The sequence below is a fragment of the Xiphias gladius genome, chromosome 12 (genome assembly GCF_016859285.1).
Source record: "Xiphias gladius isolate SHS-SW01 ecotype Sanya breed wild chromosome 12, ASM1685928v1, whole genome shotgun sequence".
Taxonomy (NCBI): domain Eukaryota; kingdom Metazoa; phylum Chordata; class Actinopteri; order Istiophoriformes; family Xiphiidae; genus Xiphias; species Xiphias gladius.
The window spans coordinates 11,648,104-11,663,713 of NC_053411.1; the positions used below are offsets into that span (position 1 = coordinate 11,648,104).

Sequence of the window (15,610 nt, forward strand, 5' to 3'; positions counted from 1 at the left end):
GGAGGAAGCAGCAAACCTGGCTCTGTCCAATGGTAACAAAGTCCACCTATCAGCACCTCTTAAACGCACTGATTAACACTTTAAACTTTGCGTAGAGACTTTCCTCGGACAACTTGAAAGAAGCTTTCCGTCAGTTTAGTAGCTAAACAAAAAGCAGCATGACCCTTGGACGCCACGACAGAAATTTGGCACACAAAGTGTCTGCTTTTGGCACCAGGGGCAGTTGTTCACATCCCCTCATCTACCAATAACCTACCTTCATCCACGTAGTTTTAATCAAAACTTGAAAAAAGTACCTCTGGTCTGTTTATGTCCTTTCTTTGGCAGCACCAGATCAGCCCTATTCGTCAAAATAGGAATGTGGAATGTGTTGAATGTGTGTTTTACCGTGTCTCTGTATATTTCTAATGCAGGGGTGATTATGTATATATTTCAGACATGGCACGACGTTGGTGTACCTTGGAGGGCGGGTTCCTGAGTTACTATGAGAGCGAGCAAAGCCCGTCGGCCATCGGCAGGGTGGACGTCACCATGGTGGTTAGCCTGGCTGTCAGCAACACAGAGACAATGACTGGAACTGGGTATGAACAAACACGTATAAACTTTGAGGAATCAAATGGTTTACTATAAAATTGCAAAACCAAAGTAAAACCTTTCAAATCACCCAAATCAGACTCACTATGGTTATTAGAGTATTAATATTTATATACAGCATCTAATATTAATCTAAATTCAGTGCATTAAATGGTAATTTACACATAAATCAAACTTTATAGCTGTTCAGTCAGGTTGTGGGGCACTCATTTACACTCAGCATCCAGATTTGCTCTCATAAACACACACACACACACACACACACACACACACACACACACACACACACACACACACACACACACACACACACACACACACACACACACACACCCACACATATACACCCATTTGAAATGTTTAATTTGCATCCCCTTTACTAAATCTTAATTTATATGTGACTGCTGAACGTACTTTAAGGACACACGTGTCATATGCACACAAAACCCCTTTTTAAAGATTTGTTTTCTTTTATTTGGCTAAATCAGTGTCCTGCACATGTGATTCATTTATTACAGAGCTTCAACCTCTTTTAAGGACAGACACACACACGTAAACTTAGGCGTTGTTTTTCCTCCTTGTCATATGTGTCATTAGCATAATCTTGAGTATTACTCAATTTAACAGAACCTATCGCGGCTTAATGAGTTCTATATTTCCTGTTTACTTAGGCGGAGATGCAGGCGAACAATGAGTCTTTGACTGCCCTCCCTCCACTCACTGTACTGTCCCTCCTCCCATATCGCTTCCCTCAGTCTTCTCTCAGATAATGATTCAGTGGAAAAAGTTGCTCTGACGACAAACTTTTCTTTATTTCTTCTGGAAGTGTTACAAACACACAAAGAAGGAGCAGATGTCTCGATCCTTCCTATTCACCCTCTCCACACTCCCAGTGGATCGCGCTGCATGTGTGTTCATGTGTGTGTGCTCCAGTTCCTAAGCAAGGAGTCTGATAATGGCTTATGATTAAAGCATAAGCCAGGTCCTTAATGACGGCAGCAGATGTTATGAAGAGGGAACAATGCTTTTATTTGTAAATGTTATTTATACAGCTATTAGAAACACATCTGGCCAGCTAAAACTATGACCTTTCTAATGAGGTGGACATATACACACAGCTTTGACGGGTTACAATGATAATATTGTGTGACATGTGCCGTTTTTAGCTTAGCGCATACGTTCCAGTTACCCCCAGAAAGGCTTTTTTTTTCTCTCTGCAGCTAACACTCCTAATGGCCGTGTGTTTCACTAGATTAAACTGTGCCTCACAACCTCTCACTCCTGCAACTTCCAGCATTCCCAGCATGCCTGCGCACCAAGAGAGCGGGGACGCCTCACCTTTTGACTGTCTGCTGCTCATGAATATTAACGTATGCAGATGACACACTCCCACCAGTAGCCTATCACTGCTCTACAGGAGGCCGTAGGTGTCGTTTCCATTAAACACAGCATTTGGGTAATTTCACCGTAGCAGAGGACACCATGAATTATAGTGCAGCCCTGACACAAATGGTTGCTACAGTTGTATGAATATTACAAACCTTCTCCTAAAGAATTAATGCAAAGGCAGTATGTTGGCTCGTGATAAGTTTAGGTTTTCAAGGGACTTTTTTGACTCATCTGCCTATTTCGACAAGAATATTTCTAAGTCAGTTCTGACCTTCAAATCCAACTAAAAAACCTTGGAAGCAAACCTTTCTGCTTTTTTCCTTTTTTGTCTTTTCGCAGCATTTCACTCTTTGTCACTCTCTTTCTCACCATCTTCTCCTCTTACACACTAACAAAAATAGCAGGGTTTTTGAAGACTTTTAGGTGCTAACTTTGCCAGTGAGATTAGTTTTATATATATGTGAGGGCTTGGGAATTAGGACATTTTCAGAGCACACAAAATTCTTAAGGAGAAAATAAAAGGTTACAGAAATACTATAGATAACTCTATGCATGTTGAAACCAAAGGAGAATCTTGTGCAGCAGACTTCTCCACAGGGAAAAGTGTCTGTAGACTCAAATTTTACCCAACAACAAAAAGTACTTTTCTAGCACACCTACGTAAATAAGCACACAAGTTTGTGTAATTAAATTGGAAATTAAACTTTAAAAAAAAAAATGTTGTCCACAATAATTAACCTTTTTGCCTTTCTCTCAGACGATATATATGTATAATCCACTGATGCTGTGTTTTGCCCGTGTCAACAATGTTGGGGGGATTTTGGGTTGCAAATGACTAGCACTGCCTTTTTGGTCCTTCCTTTTTTCAATAACTCCAATAATATAACATAAATACCAGTTAGAAAGGTCTGGAAAAGTCTGAAATTTACCACTTTGGTTCAGTATTACAGTAGCAGGGTGGGGAGAAATCTGATCACTGACCAGTCGCATGTCAATGCAGGTTTTACAGTGACCAGGTTCGGGCCTTACCTGACTTCTCCCAATAACCTGGTTTCTCGTGCGCATATAAACATATCGAAAGAGAAAGCAAGAGTGTAAAGTTGGATAAAATAGACAAGGGAACAGGAAACATCTATAATCCCATTGTCTTCTCCTCCTGTCCTTTCTTTATGATACCATTTGCCAAGCACATTGCCGTACCCCTCTGCCACTCCTTCCCTTGATCTCTACCTCTGGGACCCCCTTTAACAAGCGCCTGCACACCTGCCAGAAAGGAGGAAGTCGAGGGGGGGGGCAAGGAGAAGAGGAGGGAGGCAGGGTCACGCAAGGGCACACAAACACTTGTGTCTCGCCTTTTCCCCTGACACGCATGAGAAGAGAACGACTCAGTGCTGCCGTGACCCCTCGTGACACGCCACCTTAAACACCCATCGCTGTAGCATTTAGAGCCTCCCTCGCTTTAGCGTACCAGTGGAAAAGGAGCTACCGCTTGGCACTGTGTTCAAACCATTAAGAAAGTGATATTCTGACCTCTGTACCGTCACTGACAGAGAGAGAGAGAGAGAGACACACAGACAGAGACAGAGACAGAGACAGAGGGTGGAGGCAGAGACGACAGGAGGAGAAAGACCAACAAAGTTTAATAGCTGCCTTTTTGCTTCCGACAGCATGGGTTTTGCCTGTGTGTCTGAGTGTGTGTCTGTGTGTAGATGAATGTGTGTTCCAGTGAATGTGTGATCCTTTTCTTTTTGAGGGATTATCCGTTTGGTGTGTATATAACCTCATACTGTACAAGCATACAATTTTATGTTCAAATACAAACCCAGGAGGCTGAGTGACTGATACACGTTGTTGAAATTTGCATGCATGACAGTTTTAAGGCAAAGTCTATATATCTGAACTACATTTCATTATAACATGCTGTGAGCAAAGCTTCTGTATATTGATAAAGTGAATGTCTTTAAACATACATTGGAAAATATTCTTTTTACCAATGGTTCCAGTAAAAAAAAAAAAAAAAAACCTTGACTTCGTTGCTCTATTAAACATTTATTAAGAAAACTGGTGAACTTAGAAATGGACCATGGCTTTTCACTGAAATCTCATAGACTGATGTATAGAAAAATGAAAGGCATCCTTTTTGTTCAGGAAAAAAAAAAGAGTATTAAAAATTAATATGTTCAACCGGTTATATTATACTCTGTACTAAAATACAGTAATTGTCCAGAATGTGGTTCTACTCAAGGTGACAGTTTGAAACCTTCACAAAACTGTAACCTCCAAGAAAAAAAAACAAAAAAACCACAATGGCTAACTGAAGTCTTTGCTTAAGAAAAGAGTTTTCAAAAAACAAACTTAAAACTACGGACACCCCAAAGACAGACTGGATCATAATGGAAGCTGGAAGCTTCACATGAAAGTGTGAAGATAAATGAAAACAGTTGTATGATTTTAAGTTGAATTTCATGCAAATTTGTCAATAAGTCAGTGCAGTATGGAAATCTGATGGCTGTTGTGGCTTAACCGACTGCACCTTGGGCACAGCTTCTATTAAAATAGTATGATTTAATCCAATTTATACTCCGTACATCTTGCCGGGCTGTCTGATAGCTTCAGAGACCCTCTCCACACCTTTCAGAAGTTGGATTAGGGTGGTCTTTGTCCGACAGTTTCTGTAACTTTCTGAAACTGACGATCTGACATTCACACCCACTCCGTGCCATGATTGGCGAGTTGTACAGAGGTGAGAAAGGAGCCAAGGATTTTACTTCTCCATTTAGCTCTGTTTTTGTTTATTTGTTACACAAGTATTTGTGGCACGTTTCATGTGAACAGCCAAGTGCAACAGTGTGAATGTCTTCTCGGTGAGACTCTCTGAAAATGTGCACCATCTTTAAACAGTATTGCCTCTCCTCCCTCTCTATAGGTGGATTTCCATCCACCCAGTTTTTATGCACATTTTTAAGTTGCACATAAAAAAAAAAAAAAAAAAACCCTGAGTGGAAACTCCAGAAATTCAAAAAAATCTCTGTTGCAAAGTTTTTACTCTTTGGCTGAAAGTTTGTGTAACAAAGTGCAATGGAAACAGACTTAATGAATAAATCATGATATAAATGAAACATATGACACGTAAACCGGCCCTTACTCTTAATGGTCAACATGTAAACAGGACTAGCCAACATATTTCCTTATTTGTTTTAATCTGTTTTGTTTTATGGACAGAATCATCGATCGAGTGACACCCCTTGACTACACACAGGTCATCCCCATTTAACTAATGACTTGACTTCCAAAACCGCCAGTCCTTTGTCACAGCATTGACTTGCCATAGCAGGAGTAGCACAGCTGTAATTGATGACATTAACTCAGCTTCATTCCATTTAGGTGAGGTAGTTCCAGTGTGCTGGCTCGCTGCCATGGCTTACTGGCACACTTGGACACGTTCAGCTAATGTATCACTGCGCGGAAGGAAAAATCGGAAGATCAGCGGCTCAGTCCCCAGACTAACAGGATTAAACTGGGTTGGAAAAATCCAACACAAGCACTTGTCCCTCCCTATTTAAATGCATAGTTTTGGATGTGTCTTTGCCTGCCGCTTGTTTGTATGTGCGCACATTTTCCATTCCAGATATCTAATAGAGAGCTGTGCGTCTGTGACAGGGCTGTGTTTACCGTGGAGCTGTACCTGCAGACAGAGCGAGCACTGATTGTTGGAGCTGAAACACAGGAAACGCAGCATGACTGGATCCAGGCTCTAACAAAGGTGACACACTTTGCATACAGCGTACACACACACACACACACACACACACACACACGCTTACTTACTATCATTGTTTCCTTTTATGAGTTTGTTTTTCACTTAAAAGTTACAAAGAAGAAACTGTGTGAACGTCCTGCAGAACTACAGCACATCCACCTCATACTTTTTCATTCACTCTACTACTTTGCAACACACAGAGTTGCACACATTGTCCTCAGTGAGCCCCTAGCGACCTGTGCTTTTTTTCAATAAGACAAGTGGCCTTGCTATCTCTTCCCCGACATGCTGACAGAATCTTGTTATAACACCTTACATTAATATGTCCCCAATTCCCTTTTTTATCTTTTTAATCCCAGGCAACCCAGTCATAGATAGTGGAGGTGTATCTGCATTGGTCCATATGTCCTATCTGTACCATGGGCCCTTCCACACCTCGGTATTTCAATTTGAATCACAGAACAATGGCCAGACAGAGCCGAGCAGCAGGGAAGGATATGCACTTGGAAAATAATTCAGCCCAAGAGCAGAAACTTTGCAAAGGTTTATCCCTTCAAGAAGAGAAAGCTGCACCTGCAAAGTTTCACGCTGTTAATTGTGAAAGTTCTTAATTCGTAAGCCCGTTCTGCCTCTGTTTACTGTACGTGTCTGACTTGCAGTGCTTCGTCCCGTCTAAAGTTGAGGGACTGGTGCAGAAAGACAGTGAGCTGATTGGCAGACTCCACTACAAAGAGGGCCACGACCTGTACCACTGGAGGATGGGCTGGTTTATGCTGGAAGGCTCTGCCCTGCACTTCAGTTCAGGAGAGGAGGAGGGAGAGGAGGAAGTCCTTCAACTCAAACAGCTGCATGAGCTCAGTAAGAATGTTGCTTATTTGCATTATTATTTCTCTACCTCTCACTATCTCTTAGTGCTGGGAGCTCAGTGACAAAGTGAGTAATTGTAGTCTTGGTCGTTAAGCTAAAGTCCAACAAAATAAAATTTATGGTATATACCCAGAAGTAAGACAAACCTACCATTTCAACAAACTTTTTTTTTTGGATGACGCTCTGTAGTTGAGTCACAAATCTAGCAATGACGTCTGACACTTTCATCGTAGTCAGATTCCCACTGGCTCTGCAAAAATGACGGATGTATGTCAAAGAACAAAAAAAAAACATGAACACTTTAACAAAGTCCTTTTTGGAAAAATTAACTTGAGATACTTTTTGTCTAAGGATAACATAGTCCTCATCCTCAAAACCTTGCCTTTGAAACATGAAACACTCCCATTAAAACATGACACAAAGCCCACGTTTCCGTGACTGGTCAAAGTATGTTTTCAGGTGCGGCTAATTCATCTTTCTGTTATTGATCATGTATCCGTAGACTCTGCTTTCAGGCTCTTAGTAGGGGTGGAAATGGTTTTTCTCTGGTTGCTCTTTCCTTCTCATCATGAGTCCGTGACAGTGGTAATTTTTGGCTGCTTGACCGATGATTCTGTCCAAAGTATGTGTCTGCAGTAAAGATATCTAGAGATGCTTTCCACTGGTTTTCACTCATCGGGAATTTATTTATTTTGTGGCAGAGAAACACGTTGCACAACCCATCAGAAACCCCCATAGGTTAGGGCTTCCAAAAAAACCTTCTTTAGGACTGATTTACTGTATTAAAAAAAAAAAAAAAAAAAAATCCACACTATTCACAGACGTAAAGAAGCCCCCGAGTCTAGCAACATTAATGCTACAAAATGCAACACTACAATAATATAACAATCAAAAAAAGCATCTGTTGTCCCAAATTAACAGAAAACTGTCCCTTCTTAAATAGTTTCAGGAGAGTTTTTAATCTCCAATAAATCAGATTTTTAAATTCCCATAATACAAAGTGACCGTATCTGTCTATAGTTGATTAGTGTTAGTGGTCAACTGCAGTAACTTCGTGAAGAATTTGCTGTAATATCTACCAATCCATAACACCTTTTCTATTACAGGGGTTTAATAACTACTTACTGATGTTGGAGGATGCATGCAAGTGCCTGGTGTCTGAATTAGTTTCAGTTTCTCCCATCATTACTCATTTCTGCTGGATCGCTAATTGGCTAGCTTCGCAGGAATGCCAGCAGGAATGGAAGGCTCAAAAGTTCACACATACTTTGGCAGATAATAAAGATATTGGAACATTTCAATCGATTTTTGCCAGTGTGATGTGCGAACAGAAGGAAAGGGAGATTCGTTGGATCTTTTTAATCCATTTACATCTTGACGTGGATTGCGCAAAGTGCTGCCCCATCTACTCACCTCGGGCGGGATAAAGCGCTCCAGCGATGTTCATTTTTATTCCCGGCTTTCTCAAACCATATTTGTCACAGCCAGGGAGCCGTTAGCGCCAGAAGGGACTGTGTTTTGTCAGGGGATGGTGGGTTCTGGAGCACTGAAAGAATTCCTTTAGGACTCTCAGTCTGTGACATGGGATTAACTGTTATTTTCTCTATAAGTGACACCACCACATGAAAGGTGGCCCTGTGTAGCACAGAGGGATTAAATAAACACATTTTTCAATTAAAATCGATACACGTTTCCAACAGGCAGCACTTCATACTGCGTCAGGAGTTCATTGTAAATGTGATGAAGTCTGTTCCAGGTTTTTTGGCCTCAGGCTGCTAGAGTTATGATCATTTTTAAAATCTTTTCTCAGAACCCACTAAAAGGCTTTTTTTTTACTGGAGGTAAAGTAAAAGCTGTAAGCTTTTATTAATTTTATCCTTAATTGCATTGCCTGTTATCTATTCTCTATTTGTCTCAACCCTATGACTAGGACAGTTTTTACTGCCTTAACCTCATTGTTCAAAATTTTTTTATTGATATCTGTCAATTGTTCAGTATTAATTTCTCATGGCTATGAACCACTTTGTAACTTTTTTTTTTTTTTTTTGGAAAAGTGCTGTATGAATAAATAAATAAAACCACAAATGAAAAACAACAAAAAAAGGGAAATCCTATCTATGAAGCTGAGATTGGCGCTATGTCTCAAAATGGCTTCCCGGGGGCTTAGCTGTGTACTTGAGAGAGGATTGATCTTTTTGTGATGTCGTGTGTCAAGATGTCTGCCACACAAATAACTAGAACTAAAGTAAAATGAGTCGAAAATGACAGATACAGTTGGATAATCATTAACCTGTCACAGTGCACAAATCAGCCTTCCCACCCAGAACTTTCTGAAATGAAAGGGTTTTTTCAAACAAGAGAAGCACATTAACTTTGAGCTCATTCAGTGCAATTTCCTCAGTGGATTTCTCTTAAGGCAGTGGCTAAATGGAGAAAAACATGTTAATTCCACTGCTCTGCTCAATCATCTGAAAATTAAATTAGGCATCAGCAGAAGACTGCAGTCCAGCATATTTAGTAGTCAAATTTCAGTGTGTCCACACAGAGGTTCATTTCAAGGTTTTCTTTTTATAAAGATATATATCACAGCTAACATTTTCAGAATGAGCAAGAAAAGTAACAGTCAATGTCATCAGATTTTTTTCAGATAAAATGAGGGATTAAGTGTTCCTGCTGTATGCGGGCTGTAAGCTAAATAAACCATTTTATAACCACTGGACTACTTGAAAAATGAAAAATTGTTTTTCTTTCTTAGCTCATAGAAAGCTGACATTTTGGAGATTCGTGGTTTTCAAATGACAATGGCATTATGGAATAGTTAGGACAAAAAAATACTTTTTATTTTTATTTTTTTAAGTTCATTTGCACTATATAATTTGTCCAGCAAAGAGGCCAGACGTGTTCATTTTTCTATAGTAAAATATTCTGTTCGTTCCAGACCCAATCAGAAAATGTTGCTATAACACAAAAGACACCGGATCGCTCAACTGCTTCCCACCCATGAACACAGCTGGTTGTGTTCATTCTAGTAACTGAACCCAGGTCTCGGCAGATGTAACAGGTCTGGTTATATTAGGAGTTTATCACCTAATACCTGTCCAAAAAAAAACAAACGAAAAAAAAACAACAAAACGTAATGCTCGCACTGAAAATATGCACTAGCAACCTAAATCCCCCTCATTATTAGAAGGAGAAAAAAACATAATGAAACACTCTTCTAGGATGCCCAGTACAAATTATGGAGAGAACAAGGCCGCCGGCTTAGTTCCTTATCACACAAACATATTAAGTAATAAAACATTTTCCACTGAGCTGTAAAATGGTTAACAGAAAAATTGCTGTGTATTTGTTCAAACAACGATGACAAGTGTTTTTCATTTACCTGATAACATTGTTATAAACCTCTCATGTCAATATCAATCTCTGAAATTCGCTGCTTTCTTCTCTTGAAATACTGTGCCCTTGAAAAACTGCCAAAGAAAATTAAAAGCAAATTATTTAAGAGGCTTTTAGGAATTAATTGTTTTTTGCTGTTTGGCTCAACATACAAAAGCCTATAAGGATTTGCTAGCCAAAATAACACTGTTATGTGTGAGGTTTTTACCAGTCCCTCTTTCCTCTCTTGTGACAACAATCAAATAAAATTTTGGTCAGTGGAGATTATCTGTGTGTTTATTAAATGCGCGGATGCAGTGATTGTGGTATTTGGTAGAAGAAACGGAAAATGTTGTTTTTCTCTGATCAGATGATTGTGAAATGAGCCATTGAAAATACACCGTACAGAAGAAAATCACTACTCACAGTTATTCAAAACTTATTCATCTGAATGCCAAATGTTTTTAAAAGTGGGGGGAACCCAAATTCACAGGTTGAGGGATAAATATAAAGCTACTGCCAGTAGCTGATTAGCTTAGCTTAGCATAAAGACTGTAAACGAGGAGACAGCTAGTAGCCCTTTGCTTCGCCCAGAGGTAGTAAAATCCATCTACCAGCAACTCTAAAGCTCAATAATTAACACGTTATATCTTGCGTGTTTAAAAAACATTTTGCATAAAATCCAAAACTGAAAGCTGTTTTATTTAGGTGAAGTCCTGTTGTTTTTTGTTTGTTTTTTGTTGTTGTTGTTTAACATACATCCGTCATTTTAGCAGAACCAGTGGGAACCTGACTACGATGAAAGTGTCAGATGTCGTTGCTAGATTTGTGACTCAACTACAGAGCGTCATCTTTTTTTCTCAATTTATTTTTTTTAAAACTTTTTTTCTCTTTTCTCTAATCGTTGCCATGATCCAGGCAGCTGTTTTAAACCACCGAAGAGATTAGGGCAGAGCTTTTGAGACCTTTAGCCCAGTTTTTCTGTATCCTTGCATTATTATTTCAATTTTAAGATTGACTGAATAGATTAAGGATGTCAAAACCCTTTTTCTTTCTTTTTTTTTCAGTGAGTTAAATATTACCCTCAGTGCAATCTTATTTGGTTGTATTTAATACCAAGTTTATGTAAAGCCTGTTGACTGACACTAGTGTTTATGCCCTGCTTCCCTCTCTTGTTTAAACTTTAGTAAGTCAGTGACACACAAACTGACTACATGTTTCCGATTACAGGGAAACGCTATTATCTCCAAAGGGATGCATTTGGCATTTTCCACTCATTGTACTGTTCGTTCATTTTTTTTTTCTCCACTGTATGTCTACACATTTGAAAAAGAACCCATGTCTAGACATATTGTGCAGTGCATTATTTGCCATGATTGCTCTAAAAAATGAATAAATACTTAAGAGAGCGGAGACCTTTCAGTGACAGGTAATGAATGCATCAACTTCCAAGTTTCATGGCGAAAGCTTCTAAGTGTTCATGCTCTTGACAAAGATTGAGCAGCTGCAAATGTCAAATCTAAACTGTTCCCAACACATTACGGTGCATTAGCGCAATACGTGTTGCTCTTTTGAATGTACACAGTTTCGGGAGCCTGAAATATACTACAGCTTCTTGCCCTTTTCCCTCAGCTGTCTCCAAACATACCGAGGGTGAGGACAAGATCCAAGTCCTGCTGATGGTGGAGGGCGGAAGGTATGTCAGTGTTAGAAAACAAGGTGTGCTAATTGGCAACGTAGTTGTGATACAGCAAGTCTATGCATTATGCAGCGCTGTTAGCTTTGATTCTGTCTTTGTCTTGTTAGGCCGAATGCACTTTACCTACTGTAACCATCCGAGGTAATTAACGCCTCGCTAGACTGCCTGCTTCAGTTAGAGAGAAGAAGTGAGATGGTAGATAAAACATCGAAGCCCTCACACAGGCCGACAGTTTTAGGCTCCCTTCTAGAGTAATGCAACAAGACTTTGTGCTTACTCTGTTAATTGCCGTTCGTTTGTGTGTTTTTGATCAAACCTCGTGGGAAACCGGTGGTTGTTTATACTGTAGATGTGTGTTCTGTAGAAGCACTTTTAGTTTCCTTTTAATCTTGTTGGTTGTTTATGTAATGACTTACCAGGGCTTTTACAAATATATGAACATCTTTAGGTCTTGAAATATGAATCACCATATTGTTACTGGAAATTATATCATTAGATTCTTCATTAATAATCACTTTTTTTTTTTTTTTCATCCCTTTTCAACAGAACAGTTTACATCCATGGCTTCAACAAGACGGACTTTGCACTGTGGCACTCTGCCATCACACTGGCTGCTGGCACAGATGGCAAGGCCCTCAGTGACCAGCAGCTGACTAAAAACGGAGTCCCTATTATAGTCGACAGTTGCATCGCTTTTGTCACTCAGTATGGTGAGTTACATTATATTTATGGGGAGAAAAGTTTTAAAAAAATAAGTTCTGCAGGACTGTTATTATGATTTCCCCTTAAGGAACTGATTCATGCAGTGTGCTGTGTCGTGATGACAATTTCATGCTTTCTAATGTTGTCTAGCTTAGTGCTGTGATATTATCCTATCTTCTCTTTCCCTCACATTATTTTTTTCCGGAAATGTAGAAAATGTAGTCTAACTTCTCGCTGCACCATTACTGCGGGATTGCTCCAAAAAAAGTAAACGCCGCAGAAAATCTGTATTACATAGTGCCTGTTGCCGTAGAAATGCCTCCTAAATGCGAAAAGGGGACCTGCACCGTGATAAGCAGTGTGCAGTGTAATGAGGGACTGGCATTAAAGTTAACTTTGAATGAAACTGTAAAGTGGTACAGAAGGTTAATATACCTTGCACCGACAATTTTATTCTACCTGCAATTTGCAAATGTGCTTATGTAACGTTGTTAAGTCCCACAACTCAAAAGTGTCCATAAAGTTGGTATAGAAATCTATGTACTGTCATTTGCTGTTGCAGATGCTACACATTAGAGGGTATTAATCATCAGACAGTGACTATATGTCTAAAAAGTATGCAGATGCCAGAGCCAGTTTAAGGAACCTGAATCATCCATCTATCTTTGCCGTTTTTTTTTTTTTTTTGACGTTGCAACCAGGTCTGTGCCAGGAGGGGGTCTACCAGAGGCCCGGGGACCCTGGTCGAGTTGCCCTACTCCTGCAGGACTTCAACCGCAATGCCCGCGATGTTAAGCTGAGGGAGAAGGAGCACCGGCTGGAGGACGTGACCGACACCCTGAAGAGCTTCTTATCCCAAGCAGAGGATGCGCTACTGACCAAGGAGCTCTATCCATACTGGGTGGCAGCTCTAGGTATGTTAGGTGGGAACAAAAGTTTGCTGGAGTGACACAATGAGCGAAACATATGCCAGTGTTTAAAGATATAAACACTATAGACTCACAGGACAAGTGGGGTGTGGTTATAGTTTTGTAACGTGGTCTCTGTTTTATGCTTTGGATAGTAGAGATACGATTTAAACGTCCCAGATGGAAAAAATATAAAATGTTCACATTGGCTTTACAAATAATGTAAACAGTACAGTGTGACCCTCATCTCCTTCATGTGTCCATGTTTGTATATATTTTTTTACATTCTGCATTATTTGAAGTAGTTTTCATCTGAGTGGTTTTGCAGATGAGAAGGACGAGAGGCAGAGAGTGAAGAGGTACACCACTTTCATAGAGAGTTTGCCAAAGATAAACAGGTCAACCCTCGATGCCCTGCTGCAACACCTGTACAGGTACACACACACACACACACACACACACACACACACACACACACACACACACACACACACACACACACACACACACACACACGCTTCAAACTTGAGACATTTGGAGCCTTTACTAGTGAGGCTATTTCAAGTTCAAGGTCCCTGTCAAGGTAAACTTTAAAATCCTGAAAGGGGGACATTCATGTTGTGAAGTGGGTTTAAAACATTAAAAACGGGAGACTAAAATGCCAAAACAACATTCAACACTGCAGTTCACATGATATGTATGAATAGACAGGCAACACAATAAATTAGACAGACAACACAACAGGTCCTGACTGCTACATGATAAATCATGTATTCTAAAACTTTGCCTCAAATTTATGTACGAAGGCCTAGGGTATTGTATATAGCTTTCTAATTTTATTATATAGTTTTTCCTATTACTTGTATACTCTCCTCTATGTACTCCGTATCTGTATGTAGCTTTATTTCGATCGCTCCCTATGCCTTTTTGTATCCTTGTCTGGTCTGTTTCTTACATCGCTGCTGTAACCTGAAAATAAAGTTTTGTCTGTTGGTTTGATTTGATAAGGTCCAAAACCAACCGAATGAGTGGGGCCACTATTCCCTTTTTGCCGCAACTTGACGGCCCCCAATGGGATATACAGATCAAAGAGATTGCTTTATTTACACATAGCCCCTTCTTTTGCCAAATTATGCATTCTAACTCTAATAAAACAGCAACAAAAGTGTTATAGTCTTTGTTCATCATGTTTTTGGTTGAACTCGTGGCTGATGGAACAGCTATTTGTCACCTGCGAATGAGCCTGTTGCCCCCTGTTTTCCCAATAACCCACTCTCAGCTCTATTATGTGTGATTTTCTTCTGATCAATCAATTTGGATTTTGTCGGGGATACTGTGGTGGTATGTGATGCGGTTATGGTGGTTGGTCCTTCAGATTAAAAGCAGAAGAGGCAAAGGCTGTTTTTGGCCCTGAATCAACACTGCCCTTAGGTTGAAAATGACGAATCAGTGTCATATTGTTTGTACCTTTTTTTTGTTGGCATTTACCAAGTAAGGTGAACCTTTTTTGAAAATCATATGTTTCAAATTTATTCTCAAGCAAACATTTACTTGCACTGTAGGATATTTCTAGTAATAAATGACAGGATACAAGTAGAACCCTGAACATACTCAGCTGGTATGGAATAAAACAATAATACATAGTTTTGCATGGAGTGCGAACACACACATACACTGTACAATCCACAGTGTCAGCATTCCACACAAGCAGTCTACCTGGAGCTGCATTTAGATACAAACACTGCTGTCTCCTTTGCTGATGCTCACATTACACATCATTCCCTCGGAAACCTGCTGTGGATAGTTGTTAATTAGCAGCATTATCTTAATGATGAAGAAAAATGAAGACTTAATTGGCCTTTTGGCTGAATCTGGACTGAGGTCTAGCATTTCATTAAATTCTGTCTCTTGAGTGTACAGTATGTGTGGGCATGAGAGATTGAAAGAGTGGTTGTAGGTATTTTAGTTTTTCGTTGTGTTTTTGTTTTTTACTAAACAAGTCTGTCCTTGTGATTCAGGATTCAGCAGTGTTCCCACCTCAACCACATGCCGAGCGAGAAACTGGCCTCCGTTTTCTCCTCCTCCCTGTTCCAGACTCGGGGACAAACCCCACAGGAAATTAGCGTGGTCCATGACCTCATCAACAACTACATTACACTCTTCAGTGTAAGTCAAAACTGCTGTTTTTTACCACTTGACAGTGTTGAGAGTGGAGAGGAGCTGATTGGGAGACAATGAGGTTGACAAAAGGCTGAGCTGAGCCTGATATCTTCAAGCTGTAAGTTAGATAAGGTCCTTTTATTTTCTTTTTAATTT

At 39.9% G+C, this 15,610-nt stretch overlaps 1 protein-coding gene across 1 annotated transcript in view; it reads left to right on the forward strand.

Moving 5' to 3' along the window:
- Positions 1-15,610, forward strand: part of zmp:0000000660 (arf-GAP with Rho-GAP domain, ANK repeat and PH domain-containing protein 2) — a 120,829-nt gene that overhangs the window by 87,580 nt on the left and 17,639 nt on the right. The window contains exons 16-23 of the mRNA XM_040141476.1: positions 437-581; positions 5,644-5,746; positions 6,403-6,601; positions 11,618-11,681; positions 12,231-12,394; positions 13,088-13,300; positions 13,623-13,728; positions 15,313-15,460. Coding sequence (XP_039997410.1) covers positions 437-581; positions 5,644-5,746; positions 6,403-6,601; positions 11,618-11,681; positions 12,231-12,394; positions 13,088-13,300; positions 13,623-13,728; positions 15,313-15,460 — 1,142 coding nt within the window. The remainder of the gene's footprint in view (positions 1-436; positions 582-5,643; positions 5,747-6,402; positions 6,602-11,617; positions 11,682-12,230; positions 12,395-13,087; positions 13,301-13,622; positions 13,729-15,312; positions 15,461-15,610) is intronic.